The sequence below is a fragment of the Lacerta agilis genome, chromosome 10 (assembly GCF_009819535.1).
Source record: "Lacerta agilis isolate rLacAgi1 chromosome 10, rLacAgi1.pri, whole genome shotgun sequence".
In the NCBI taxonomy this organism is placed as follows: Eukaryota; Metazoa; Chordata; class Lepidosauria; order Squamata; family Lacertidae; genus Lacerta; species Lacerta agilis.
Genome location: NC_046321.1, coordinates 57,334,547 through 57,349,233, shown reverse-complemented (window position 1 = coordinate 57,349,233; position 14,687 = coordinate 57,334,547). Strand labels below are relative to the sequence as shown.

The following is a 14,687-nucleotide window of genomic DNA, read 5'->3' as shown; positions in this document are numbered from 1 at the left end:
AACGTCAACAAAAGACCTTCCCCAATTTTTCTTTTCTTTTCTGAAGCCGACTCAATTATCCCAGTTTATTAATCACAATCTATGCTTTCCAAATCCTAAGAGGAGGAACTGCTTGCAAGCAGAATGGGCACTGCTCTCAGATCAGAAAAGTAGAGAATGATAAAGAGTACTGGGAATAAAGCATAAGTTAAATGGATCTCTATACAGTGTTGTGTAACTATTATCAGAATTTCTAACTCGATGGCGGTGGTGGAGAGCGGACCATGTCTAATACAGAGGTGGTCTTTGATTAGGAAACTGCAAAGAGCTGTATTTAAATTGCATGGGGGTGGGGGGAGCAAATCACGAGGAAGAGCAAATAGGAATCAACTATCAGTGTTTTTTTGGAAAAGCCGCAAAACATCCTCTGTTTAAAAACAAAGCTATTTATGTCACAGATTTCAAGGTGCATTTGGCAAGTAAAAAGAGAAATCCAATTCAAGGGGAAATGGTTGTTTTAGTTATCAATGAATTTAGGCGAGAATCGAGCTCAGAGGCTGAAAGGAGCCAGTGACAACATTGTTTCCTGGCTTAAGAGATTAGGAACAGTCTGCCACTAGGTGGAAATGCTAGCGTAGGTGGAGAACAGGAAAATCAGGTTTGTATGCATGAAAGTGTCTTTCATAGAGGGTTGTTTCATAGAGGGTCCTTCATATCTACCCATACATCTTATTCAATAGGTATGTCACAGCTCTAAGGAAACTTTCCGGGAGTAAACCAACAAAACATATTTGAAATACTTGCCAGAGTACAGTAGAACCTTGGTTCTCGTACGGCTTAGCTGACAAACAAATCGGCTCCTGAACGCCAAAAACCCGGAAGTCAAACATCCGATGCGGCTGTCGGCTATTGTTTCCGGGGCGCCTGCGCCAATTGGAAGCCGCGCCTTGGTTTTCGAACGTTTCGGGAGTCGAACGGACTTCCGGAATGGATTAAGTTCGAGAACCAAGGTTTCACTGTATAGCGAAACATGAGTAGGTTGCACCTGAGGCAATGGAAAGGGCAGGTTCCCCCTGCAAAATCCTTCACACCACCTCTCACACTTTAGAGGACTCTGTAGTAACATAGTGCTGTTAACACACACCTGCCGATTGTACAAGGCAGTATTAACGTAGCTTTCTGTCTTCCTGTCGGGATGCTTGAGGATTTCATTCGCTCCACAGTTTAGCACAAACATAGGTGATTCATGCCTCCCAGAAAACTTCTGGATCAGAATGTAGATCTGTGGATTAATTCAGTTATATGAAGCTTTCCTCTGCATGGCCCAGTTAACTTAAGTTTTATGATGTGGTCCCAAGCACTCTCTCTCTCTCTCTCTAAGATACTTGTGTGAAGATGCTCAAGGAAGCAGCCATGCTGTCCCTTCTTGAGTAATTGTACAGAAAAACAAGATGACTGCTTTTATGTTCCAGTGGGGACGATTATTGCCTTTCTTGTACAATGTCCTTGTTAGGCTTGAAATGAGGAGAGGAGAAGAGAAGAGAAAATAGGGCAGCTGTGATGTATGTGTCTTTAAGTGTGGAATCTCATTGTGTACACCTGAAGCTTCCTAGTAAAGAGTTACTTTAAAAGCAACTAAGATTTTTATTTAAAGTGTGTTTTTAAAAGGATTTCCCCTTAAAATCCACCGAAATGGGATGGACTTCATGCACAACAGAACGTGGTGAACCAACTCCATCCTTACCCCTCAACCCTCCGGAGCAGGTTTTAGGGGCAGATGTGAGGACACCGGGGGGGGGGGGGGAGAGAATATCGGTGAAAATGGGTCTCCCTCCTCTGCCAGAGGCCTCCATGGGATCAAACGGATCTGTGCGAGGGAGACCATTGTACACAAGCCTCAGATTTATTCCATGGCATAATCTCTTATCAGCTGCAGGGCTAGGAAGTATCTCGATCTTAGTATTTGGAGAGCTGCTGCTAGCTAGGGCAGGATTAGAGAGGCTGATGGATTTGACCTGGTGCAAGTCGACCTACTGGGAGTTTTAAGAGCACATGTTCTGCTATAGCAAATTGCTCCCCTGCTCCTTCAAAACGAGAATTTGGATTATGTTTCTGTGACTTTCTTTCCCTTGACTTGTCCTTCTCCCAAACAACTGTTTGTCAAGAAAACTGATGCCCTCCATTGGCCTCTCAGGGGTGCCCTTCGAAACAAACCTCTCTGCGAATGCTTAAAGTAGGCTGTTAGGCAACAAGAACATAACATACTTTTCTTTTTTTTAAACACCGTCTCAAGTTTGAAAAGTGGTTGAGGAACTTCATTTCACACAATTCATTTCTTGCCCATGACAGCAAGTCCTGGTATTCCCTGGTACTCATTCCTTCCATGACAGCTTTTCATGTTGTTGGTATGGCAGGAATTGATGTAAACCGCTTAATGGTAGAAAAAGGGTTCGGGTATCCACATGAAGAAGAAGAAGAAGAAGAAGAAGAAGAAGAAGAAGAAGAAGAGGAGGAGGAGGAGGAGGAGGAGGAGGAGGAGTTTGGATTTGATATCTCACTTTACAACTACCCGAAGGAGTCTCAAAGCGGCTAACAATCTCCTTTCCCTTCCTCCCCCCACAACAAACAAACTGTGAGGTGTGTGGGGCTGAGAGACTTCAGAGAAGTGTGACTAGCCCAAGGTCACCCAGCAGCTGCATGTGGAGGAGCGGAGGCGCGAACCCAGTTCACCAGATTACAAGTCTACCACTTTTAACCACTACACCACACTGGCTCTCATATGAACACATGCCGGCAATGTTTCCTGAATGAAAAACGTAGAGTGTGAAGCAGCCCACCAGAAATGGTAGCTATACAGAGAACCTGTATCATCTTTGTGAGAGCTTTGGGGTTGTGAGAGATGGGGATGGGAGGGAGACACATATAAGGTATAAGCAATGTGTGGCAGAAACAAAATATTCACCCAATCATGGCGTGCTGCTTATGATGGCATTAGATTCCTAGCTGAAGTCCGGAATACAAATATTCCCTCAGAATACAGGTTAGACAGATTACATCCAGTTTATTTATAAAAAGGTTTGTACAATTAAATTATATATATATTTAAATTTTTACACTCTCCTTCCTTCATTTGATTTCTAAGGAAATTGGTCCCTGTGGTTTTACACTGCTGTCTCTTTCGACTCGGGCAACTGCGGAGTCTTAAAGTTTGTCACTTCTTTGAATGTGATGCCTGGGGGAAAAAGAAAGAAAAAGAATTGCTTTCGCATTCAGAGAAATAATGATTCGCATCCCTATTTCTTATTGTGAAGTACCATCAGTCAGGGAAAATATCCCACTCCCATCATTGACAGCGTGAGAGCCTCTGATTTAGCGACAATTAATTATATGTTAATAACATCTATATCAGGCAAGTGAGGTTACAGCAGGCATAGACAAACTCGGCCCTCCAGATGTTTTGGGACTACAATTCCCATCATCCCTGACCACTAGTCCTGTTTGCTAGGGATGATGGGAGTTGTGGTCCCAAAACATCTGGGGGGCCGAGTTTGCCTATGCCTTGATCTATATCTTCATTATTACCTATAATATTATAAATATCATAATACCTATTATAGGTATTACAACAGGTCAGACTGGCTTGACGAATCAACAGCAGCGAAACCAAAACTATGCAAGAGGAGAAAGTAGATTATATGACAACTGAGTGGAGAGCCATAACTCAGGGTTGTCAAACACAGACTTTGCAAACAGAAGATGCCAGATCCTATCTCAGGAATATCCTCTTAAAATTGCAGGAATTGGGGCTCAGAATGTCCTCTGCTTAAGACAGGAAGCTGTCCTAATGGAAACTGTGTACAATGGCTTTCTGCATTACATCTGCCATTCTTGGGCCAGGGATGGAGAACCCGTGGCTCTCCAGATGTTACTGGATATACTAGCTGCCATCATCCTAACTATTGGTCATGCTGGCTAGGGCTGACGGGTGTCACAGTCCAATTGCACCCGATGTCCATAGATTCCCCATCCCTGGCCTAAGACCTGTTTTCCAAACTTGGGTCTCCAGCTGTTTTTGGACTACAGTTCCCATCATCCCTGACCACTGGTCCTGATAGCTAGGGATGATGGGAGTTGTAGTCCAAAAACGGCTGGAGACCCAAGTTTGGGAAACAGTGGGGTAGGCAACATGTGGATTAGCAGTCTGATTTGTTGCACAATACAAATGTTGATAAATAGGTCATCAACATGGGGGAACGGGAGTAGAATGGAAAGGAAAACTATACAGAACCAATGAAGGCTGGAGGGGGGAAGGACACATATAGAAATTCACTGCATCGGATTTCTAAATTCACCTGAAGCATGTTTTAATTATAAGCCTATTTGCACAAGAGCCCATAGATGTTTTCTGTCCTAGCCTGAAGATTGCCAAAATGGCACCAAACGTACATTTCCACTCATCCAGGGGCAGATCCATGTTGTCAAAAGTGTCGTCGTATTTCTCTGCTTCGGTCTCCTCTTCAGGATCGTGAATGGCTTCAAAGTAAGGGTGCGCTAAAGCTTCCGCAGCCGTCACTCTCTTCTCTGCGTCTAACACCAGCATCTTCTCCAAAAGGTTCACAGCTGGATCAACAAAGGAGAGGGCAAGCACTATGACCCAGCACGAAACGTAATGGTTTTAATTTTCCAGCCGCAAGTCAGGTTTAAGGAAATAACACCGAGCTTAACTAGATCAGGATTGGCTTTTGCATTTTCAGAGCCCACTCAGTTCCTTGGGATAGAAGCAAATTCACCCGGTGCTATACCAGCTGCACTGTCTCCCGGTGGAGGACAGGGTCAGGTTTAAAGTGCTGGTTTTAACCTTTAAAGCCCTAGGACCCTCATACTTATGGGGCCACCTCTCCTGGTACACCCCGCAGAGGACCTTAATACTACAAACAATAATACTTTGGAGGTCCCGGGCCTCAAGGAGGTTAGACTGACCTCGATCAGGGCCAGAGCCTTTTCGGCCGTGGCCCCGGCCTGGTGGAACGCTCTGTCGCAAGAGACCAGTGCTCTGCGGCATTTGACATCTTTCCGCAGGACCTGCAATACGGAGCTGTTCTGCCAGGCCTTTGGTCCAGGCCCAGTCTGACCCCCTTCCTTCTTCCCTCTTTCTACGGGACCCTGTATGTCAGTGGCCTCTTGGCTGCTTCTATCGGCCCACATGGCACCAGCATGGGTGGCTGGGCCTGGTGAACATTTAATATTCTTTACTCCTACGGTTGTGATTCGTGGGTTCCCACCTAATTTTATTTTGATTTTAAATGTGATTTTGAGGTATATTTTAATCAATCGTTTGATTTTGTGTTTTTAATGTATTATGTATTTGGTGTTAGCCGCCCTGAGCCCGGTCTTGGCCGGGGCATACATAAATTAATAATAATAATAATAATAATAATAATAATAATAGGTACGCCTAGAGGGAAGAGCTTATCCTTACAAACCACGCAAGTATGAACAGCATGTGGCCATTAGGGTAGGAAGGGGAAGAGACTGCCGAAACAACAAGAGGGAGATTGCAGCTTTGTTGACTTTCTGGAATACTCGAGATAGCCATATAATAAAAAGTATATGATATAAAGTTGGCTTCACATCATTTCTCTGAGTAGCTACTGGTGCAATATTACAATAAAGCCAAAGAGATGAAGTATGGAAACTGTCACACAGCCTTTGAAAATATTTATTTCTGCCTTACTAATGAAACAGAGATGCGGGTGGCGCTGTGGTCTAAATCACTGAGCCTAGGGCTTGCCGATCGGAAGGTCGGTGGTTCGAATCCCCATGATGGGTTGAGCTCCTGTTGCTCGGTCCCAGCTCCTGCCAACCTAGCAGTTCAAAAGCACGTCGAAGTGCAAGTAGTTAAATAGGTACCGCTCCGGCGGGAAGGTAAACAGCGTTTCCGTGTGCTGCTCTGGTTTTGCCAGAAGCGGCTTAGTCATGCTGGCCACATGACTCGGAAAAACTGTCTATGGACAAACGTTGGGTTCCTCGGCCATTAAAGCGATATGAGCACCACAACCCCAGAGTCGTTCGCGACTGGACTTAACTGTCAGGGGTACCTTTACCTTTTAATGAAACAGTAACATTCTCTTACACCACACCTTGCTGAAAAGTTGGCCGTTCTAATGGGAGATGGATTAATTCTGGTGGGGATAAATATCCTGTACAGAGGAATTTTCAGATAGCAGCAAATTTCTTGGAAAAGCTTGTTAGAAAAGGACAGAAAGTATCTGCCCAACTTTAATTACACTGGTACCTTGGATTAAGAACTTAATTCGTTCTGGAGGTCCGTTCTTAAACTGAAACTGTTCTTAACCTGAGGTACCACTTTAGTTGATGGGGCCTCCCGCTGCCGCTGTGCCGCAATTTCTGTTCTCATCCTGAAGCAAAGTTCTTAACCCGAGGTACTATTTCTGGGTTAGCAGAGTCTGTAACCTGAAGTGTCTGTAACCCGAGGTACCACTGTACACTTAATTGTTCACTGCCATGCAACCACACAGTTTCATTATTCGTGACGTGCATCTATATTTACTTACCTAAAGGATTTGCATACTTCAAGATAGCAGCAAAGTCTTTTTTCTGCACTTTTGGAAGGCTTTTGATATAGTTTTTTGCCTTGAAAGAAGCCAAAACAGGATGTTAACATTTATAATAAAGAAATGGCATCGAATTTAGTCTGCCCCATGGGGTTTAGTCTCAGTGCTATCCATGGAGTTCAAATTCAGTTGTGTCTCAGACTACTATGTAATAATAAAAACGATTTTCCAAAACAAAGGTACAATGAAAATTATTATGAAAAAGCACATACGCCGTCTCCCACCTGAAACAGGTGCAATGCACATGGCATTTCTGAAGTTGCACTTTGTCCTTAAGAAAACAGAGAAACCAAGAGCTACTTACATCTTGGCTTTGCAGTTTCTGAACAAAATCTTGAGTTGGCGTGCCTGTTACTTTCATTATTTCTGTTAGCTGGTCCAGGTCTGAATGCCGAAGTCAGGAGTCAAATCTTCAGTATGTATGTCAAAATAAAAAGCATGTTGTAACAGATCTATTTTTACTGGAAAATACAACGCGTGTAAAAAGGAGAGGTGTTTTAGAATTTAGATGGTCTTGGGCTTCTACATGCTAAAGTCTACCTGTCTCTTATACCTTCTCAAAACCACAGCTGGCTAAGGATGACCTCTGAATACCATTCAGAGGTAGCAATGGGGAGGACCCTTCATAGTTTAGCTTTGGACCTGACAATATCACAGAAAAACATGTTTGCACCAAGACTTGAATGAGATGATCACTCTTTTATTGTCCATTCTGGGTCGCCCAACCACTGCCGCAGTGTCCTTTCTCTTGGCAGATCAAGATGAGCAAGTGACAGCAAAGGCTGCAAGGTTTTTAGCTGGGGCGATCGGAATAAGGCCCACTATTTGACTATTGATTCAAAACCTTAAAATGTATTTTATAGAATTGACTTTTTATTTCTATTCTTTGGATATCGTATTGCTGTTTTATTGCTACGGCCGATGGCTGACGCAAATGAAGATTCATTCATTCATTCATGTTTGCACAAGCTTTTATAAGCCACATTAGAGCTCAGATAATTTTACACTGCTTATAAGGACTTTCTGCAAGCTTTTGAGGGCAGCCTTCCCTAGCTTTAGCTGTCCCTGACTTTCAGTAATACTTGCTGAGCTTCTATGTAGTCCCACAGCAGGGAAGGAAGGGACAGATTTGAAGTTGAAAAGCATAGCTGGCAACCAAGTATATATGATAAACTAAAAAAAACCAGCCCTGTGTGCCAGGGAGTCTTACAAATGTGAATTTCTACTTGCAATTAGTAATGCAAAGCAGACGTCATGTACTATTAAGTTTCCCTCTTTGCAAATTTTGGCCAAAACACAAACTTAAAAAAACCCCCAAACATTTGGAAGCAAGAAGCTCAAGGGATAATTATTTGTTTAAAGTGTTTCTGAACTCGCACACTTTTGACACCTGAATTCTTGCATACTTCTACATCTTAATGCCAAGTGTTCACCGTGAAAGGATACGATCGTTGCCTTTGAAGAGCGGCCTTCCTGTTATCATCTCAGCCATGATACAGCCTACTGACCAGATGTCAACTGAAATACAGAAAATGGTTACGTTAAATTGCTGCGCGAGACCTCTTATGTTCAGCTTAAGCCTGCGCTTTAGGCAGAAAAAACAAATCCTTTACGAGGCAAGGCACATAAAGTATTTTGGTTTGCAATTGTAAAATGTGCATTTGGTTTCTGCAAGAGGAGCAGCTTCTTGATGCAACCCAATGTGTGCTTTTGGGGGGAGCTGGATTACAAATGTTCCTTTTCTACTTTCAAGAGTTAGCAACTATGGACATACGCAACAAGTTGTGAATCTGAGTTGGGGCCATCCACTGTGTCATTAGGTTTTCATTTATTTAATACATTTACACCTCATCATTTCTCTATGGAGCTCGTGGTGTGGTTAGTTCTCTCCCTGCCCCATTTTACTCGAGGGATCCTGTGAGGTATGCTGGGTTGAGAGATGGCGACTGCTCAGGTCACCCAGTGAGCTTCATAGCTGAATGACTACTTGAGGAAGGGCAGTACCTCTGCAGTAGAGAATCCAGATTCAGCATCTCTAGGTAGGGCTGAGAACCTCACCTGTCTAAAACCTTGGGGAGCCACTGCCAAGTTAGGGTAGAGATAATGTAGAGTTAAGACGTTCCAGCAGTCTGACTTGGTATAAGTTCTTAACTTCTCTGATTCAGCATCTCTAGGTAGGGCTGAGAACGTCACCTGTCTGAAACCTTGGGGAGCCACTGCCAAGTTAGGGTAGAGACAATGTAGAGTTAAGATGTTCCAGCAGTCTGACTTGGTATAAGTTCTTAACTTCTCTGATTAATAGTGCTTTAGGCAGTTTCTGCACATGCTGCAGAGGAAAGTGAGGGGCAGATGGGGCTCGTCAACCTGGGAAGGGAGCCCATCTAGGAGAAGGACAACTCTGATCCTAAACCTCTGCTGCCTTGTGGGGTATCTTCAGGAGAAGAAAAGGCTAAGGAGTAAATCCTACAAAAATCCGGAGTGGCGTCCCTAAAACGGTTGGATGTTGCCTTTGTATGCCTCTTTCCAGCAGCTCCTGCAGCTGAGCTGGTGCCAATGTGTTTCTCTGCTCTCCTTTGGACCACATCAACAAGGCCAAGAAGGGGGAGTCTCTTGTTGTTTGGGCAGCCCAGGAACTCCATACACACTGCCCGGGCTTTAGCCCCAGGGAGGTCACCTCAGTGCTGCTTTTGCAGTTGTTGGACTTCACCCCTGGAGGCACACTCCATTGTTTCTCAACACATAGAACTGTAGAGTTGGGAGGGAACATGGGGGGGGGGTCATCTCGTTTAACCCCCTGCAATGCAGGAATCTTTTGCCCATGACCCTGAGAAGAAGAGTCTCATGGTCTACTGACTGAGCTATCCCAGATGCGGATGCCAACAGCTGATTTATTGTGGAAGGAGCATTCAAAGGTATCAACTGACTTCAACAGAAGTGTGGTTGAGTAGGCAACCAATGGTTAGCACTTAAGAGAAAGGAAAGGGACTACAGGAAAGGGTGGACCAATACTGGAGGCAGCAACAGCTTAATAATAATAACCATGATGATGATGATGATGATTGATGATGGTTTGGTCAAGCAGATGGATATAGGAACAGGAGTATCTACCAGTATCTGCAAGACTGTATTTATTGCCTGGGACTGAAGTTGTTCTAGGAAGTTAATAAGGTCACTGAGACAATGAGGTAGCTAGATTGCCATATGGTAATACCTTGGAACCCATGAATGGTAGAAAACGTTCCTTGATTTCCCAAGGGGAAGCTGGAATTGTTTCTCAAGACACCTGGAAGGCCTCCACGGAAGTTAACAGCTACCCTCATTTTTGTTCCAGATATAAACAGACTGAGAATTGCAATTAGCACAACAGAGATCAGGGGATTATGTACAAAGCAATACCCCTTGGCTGGTATTCCGAGACACAAATATAAGCTACCCTGGTAGCTTTGTGTAATGATGCCACTAGGAGAGCTCAAGTTACAGTGTTAATCTGAGCACAAACACGACAATTACCTGTTTGTGTATAATGCATCCAGTTAAGTATAACTTCTGGGGCTCTGTACCATCTGGTAACCACGTAGCCAGTCATCTCGCTATCTGTATGCCTTGCTAGCCCAAAATCCAGAATCTGTTACAGAGGAACCAAAGACGCATTCAATTTGCAACTCCAAATTAGTCATAAACACATCGAAAAAAGGGATGGCAGAGAAGCAGAACGCTTTAAACCGATGTTCTAGCACTGCAATTGAAAAAAATCACATTAGTAATAAACATGCAAAATTACACTCCTGGTTTCCATTATAATGCTGAGGAGGAAACGGTGCTGTTGTGCTCTGTTAAGTGAGAAGAAAAATACTTTTCTTCTTTGCTAAGAGGTCCGGATCGAGGGCTCTGTCCCAGCATCTGTTTTCAAAGCCAGAATACATGAAGCGAAAGGAAAATTAATCACTTTTGAATGATGATCTAAAGACGTATGGGGCCAAGATTCATGCTATGATAATTGGGTTGAGAAATAAAGGGCAAAATTATGCAGCCGGCTTGGAAAAAGTTATTGAGCAGATGCTTTGTTTGGATTTTATCAGGACTGAGTGGAGATGGCGGCTGCTCGCAGCAAGGGTTTTTGGATTTGACAGAAACACCAGCGTGTTTGGGGGTACTGCAATTTATGGAGGAGAACCATGGGCATTAAATCCACACAGAAATAGATTTTGGTTTGTTTTATCTCGCTTGTCGGAACAACTCAGAGGCTGCGAAAGAATGAAGGATAATATCAGAAAGGTAGGTAGCCGTGTTGGTCTGCCATAGTCAAAAAATAAAATAAAATAAAATTCCTTCCAGTAGCACCTTAGAGACCAACTAAGTTTGTTCTTGGTACGAGCTTTCGTGTGCATGCACAAAAACTTAGTTGGTCTCTAAGGTGCTACTGGAAGGATTTTTTTATTTTTTATTTTGTTTTGAATATCAGAAAGGATATGGGAATCATCAGAAAGGACTATGGAAGGCAGCAGAAATTCGATGTTGATCAGAGCCCCCCAAGTTTGAAGCATGGGAAGCCCAATAAAATTAATAATTTGGCAGATTATTTTGACTATCTGATATCTATATGTATAATTTGGAATATTTAATGTGATTTTGATTGGTTTGTTAAAATGAAAATTTAATAAAAAAGATTTATATATAAAAAAGAGAGAATTAAGGGGGGAAATTTCCCCCCTTTCCTGCTGCAGCCCCTAGCACCTCCATTTCAGAGGGTTGTGGGATCCTCTGGAAGAATGTGGGAGGTGGTTCAGGAAGAATTAGTGGAGATCACCTCTCTTCCTCTCCCATTAAAAGATGTTGCTGCTAGATCGCCCTTTGCTTACTTAGCACCAACTAGGCAGAGAAATGCTAGTCATGGGTCCCAGAAGAAGTGGCGAGGTGCATTCTATACTTCTACTGTTAAGTCTCTTACTTAAAATAGACCATACTCTGGGTGATGGGAACCATGCGTATCCACCAATATCTATGAGGTTGTGTGCACATGCTTTCCCACTGCACCCCTGTAACTGTGCCCCTGAAGGACCAGGTGTGCAGCCTAGGAGTCATTCTGGACTCACAGCTGTCCATGGAGGCGCAGGTTAATTCTGTGTCCAGGGCAGCTGTCTACCAGCTCCATCTGGTACGCAGGCTGAGACCCTACATGCCACGGACTGTCTCGCCAGAGTGGTGCATGCTCTAGTTATCTCTCACTTGGATTACTGCAACGCGCTCTATGTGGGGCTACCTTTGAAGGTGACCCGGAAACTACAACTAATCCAGAATGCGGCAGCTAGACTGGTGACTGGGAGCGGCTGCCGAGACCTTGAAAGACCTACACTGGCTCCCAGTACGTTTCTGAGCACAATTCAAAGTGTTGGTGCTGACCTTTAAAGCCCTAAACGGCCTCGGCCCAGTATACCTGAAGGAGCGTCTCCACCCGCATCGTTCTGCCTGGACACTGAGGTCCAGTGCCGAGGGCCTTCTAGCGGTTCCCTTGCTACGAGAAGCCAAGTTACAGGGAACCAGGCAGAAGGCCTTCTCGGTAGTGGCTCCCGCCCTGTGGAACGCCCTCCCATCAGATGTCAAAGAGAAAACCAACTACCAGACTTTTAGGGGACATCTGAAAGCAGCCCTGTTTAGGGAAGCTTTTAATGTGTAATAGATTATTGTATTTTAACATTCTGTTGGAAGCCACCCAGAGTGGCTGGGGAAACCCAGCCAGATGGGCGTGGTATAAATAATAAATTATTATTATATTATTATTATTATTACCCAGTTTGATATTTATTTATGGAGGTTTGTGCCCACAGACACTGTGGGATGGTCACCAGTGGTTGACAGCATCAGGCCCGTTAAGCACGCAAAGGAATCTCAAGCACTGCTGTGCTCTCTGTTGCAAGAAGTCCCAGGGCAGGATTCTTTGATAACTTGCAGAGGCTACTTTAAAATAAAAGGATATAAAGTCTGAGGCTGTACACACAAGAAGCATCATTTTGCCTGGTGCTCTGCAAACTGTCGCTGAAGCACAGGCTGCAGTTACTTGCAAGGATTTAAAACGCAGTTACACCAGATCTGTGTAATATGATTACAAAGTCTGGCTGCAGTCACAAGCCCTTCAACCCTTCTGTTAAGGGACGGTAATTTTTCCACAGGGCTTACGCTTCACTCTAAAAATGTTTCAGGGTTAATAAGGTCTGCTTGTTTTGACAGCGGTGTTTTACACTACAATTCTGTCACAGATAATAGGTCTGCGGAGCATTGCTGATTTCTTAGAAGATGGACGTGCTAAAAAGCAAAGTCTCCTCTTGGGAACTGAACGGTGATGTTAAAGCATGAACCGTAAATTACTCAAACTTCCTTGCATTAAAAAAAAATAAAAAAAAATCAATTTTGTAAAGCTTAAGTTTCCTATCTCTCTGTCAGCTATAGTCTATTTTAGGTCAAAATCTGATGTTTCAACCTGGGTTGTCAAGCAGGAAAGCAGGAAGCAGTTAAGGTTCCTGCTGAAACAATTAATTTCATTATTATTTTATTTATTATTTATTTGATATTTTGCTAAGGTCTGATTTCATAGGATGGGGAACCACCTAACTGCTAAATCTACATAATGTCTAATTCTTCTTTGGTGAACACTCATAGCTGAGTAAGATTGTCTTCCATAAACACAAATGACTGTGGAGGCCAATTCTGGATCCACATGTCCTTCCACAGTCGAGACATAGGTTTCCGGGCAGGAGTTGATCACGGTGAGGGTTTGCCAAGCGTGCTTTCCTCTTAGCACGTTTCTCCCTTTCGTCCTGAGTTTGAACGTCTTCAAAGCCCATGACCCCTTTGGTAGAGGCTGTTCTCCAACTGGAGCGCTCACAGGCCAGTGTTTCCCAGTTGTCAGTGTTTTTACTAAATTTATTTTAGATTTGCCTTGAGAGAGTCTTTAAACCTCTTTTGTTGACCACCAGCATTATGCTTTCCATTTTTAAGTTCGGAAGAGAGTAGTTGCTTTGGAAGGTGATAATCGGGCATCCGCACAACATGACCAGTCCAACGAAGTTGGTGTTGAATAATCATTGCTTCATCACCTGCGATCTTTGCTTCTTCCAGTACACTGGCATTAGTTCACCTGTCTTCCAGAGTTTACAGGCGACTCCCCAATGACACAGTTTTACGTTCTGGTTCCCCCGCTTGCTAAGTGAAAATCGCCTAAGTGGAGAGCACCCCCTAAACACTCTTTAAATGCCGTTCCTGCCAGTCTTTCTCCAATTAAGGTAAAGGGTAAAGGGACCCCTGACCATCAGGTCCAGTCGTGTCCGACTCTGGGGTTGCGGCGCTCATCTCGCTCTATAGGCCAAGGGAGCCGGCGTTTGTCTGCAGACAGCTTCCGGGTCATGTGGCCAGCATGACAAAGCCGCTTCTGGCGAACCAGAGCATCGCACGGAAACGCCATTTACCTTCCCGCTGGAGCGGTCCCTATTTATCTACTTGCACTTTGACATGCTTTCGAACTGCTAGGTGGGCAGGAGCTGGGACCGAGCAACGGGAGCTCACCCCGTGGCAGGGATTCGAACCGCCGACCTTCTGATCAGCAAGCCCTAGACTCTGTGGTTTAACCCACAGCGCCACCTGGGTCCCCTTCTCCAATTAAAAAAATAAATAAATACTTGTTCTTGTGCAGAGGAATGAGCTGCATTGGCCACGGCCACGCAAGTCGTCGGGGTCAAATTGCCTCAGCTCCCTCAGTGGGAGCAACGGCAATTTCACCCCAATGCCTCACAGGGCCGGGGCTGATGCAGTTTGTTCTTCTCTCCATGCGCCAGGCGCTGGTGGTGGAGGGACCCAAGAGCGGTGGTGGTTTCATTCGCAATATACATCAAACTGGTCCCGGGCGATGTATCGATACGTCGCCCAGGCCTACTTATTTCCATCAAGAAACAGCAACCACAGACTTAGGCACACATACTTCGACAACAAACGCAAATTATAAAACAATCTCTCTCGCTGAATCTGACATCATTGCTAACCCTTCCCAAGTTTCAGCACTGGCGACAGAACCACTTGCAGGGA

The 14,687-nt window shown here is 44.3% G+C and overlaps 1 protein-coding gene across 1 annotated transcript in view; it reads right to left on the bottom strand.

Annotated features, from left to right (window-relative positions):
• Positions 1-3,020: 3,020 nt before the first annotated feature.
• MAPK12 (mitogen-activated protein kinase 12) overlaps positions 3,021-14,687 on the bottom strand; it is a 51,337-nt gene continuing 39,670 nt past the window's right edge. Inside the window, exons 7-12 of the mRNA XM_033162436.1 lie at positions 10,125-10,239; positions 8,061-8,132; positions 6,919-6,998; positions 6,555-6,633; positions 4,426-4,599; positions 3,021-3,211 (exon numbers count right to left, since the gene is read on the bottom strand). Coding sequence (XP_033018327.1) covers positions 3,141-3,211; positions 4,426-4,599; positions 6,555-6,633; positions 6,919-6,998; positions 8,061-8,132; positions 10,125-10,239 — 591 coding nt within the window. The 3' untranslated portion in view covers positions 3,021-3,140. The remainder of the gene's footprint in view (positions 3,212-4,425; positions 4,600-6,554; positions 6,634-6,918; positions 6,999-8,060; positions 8,133-10,124; positions 10,240-14,687) is intronic.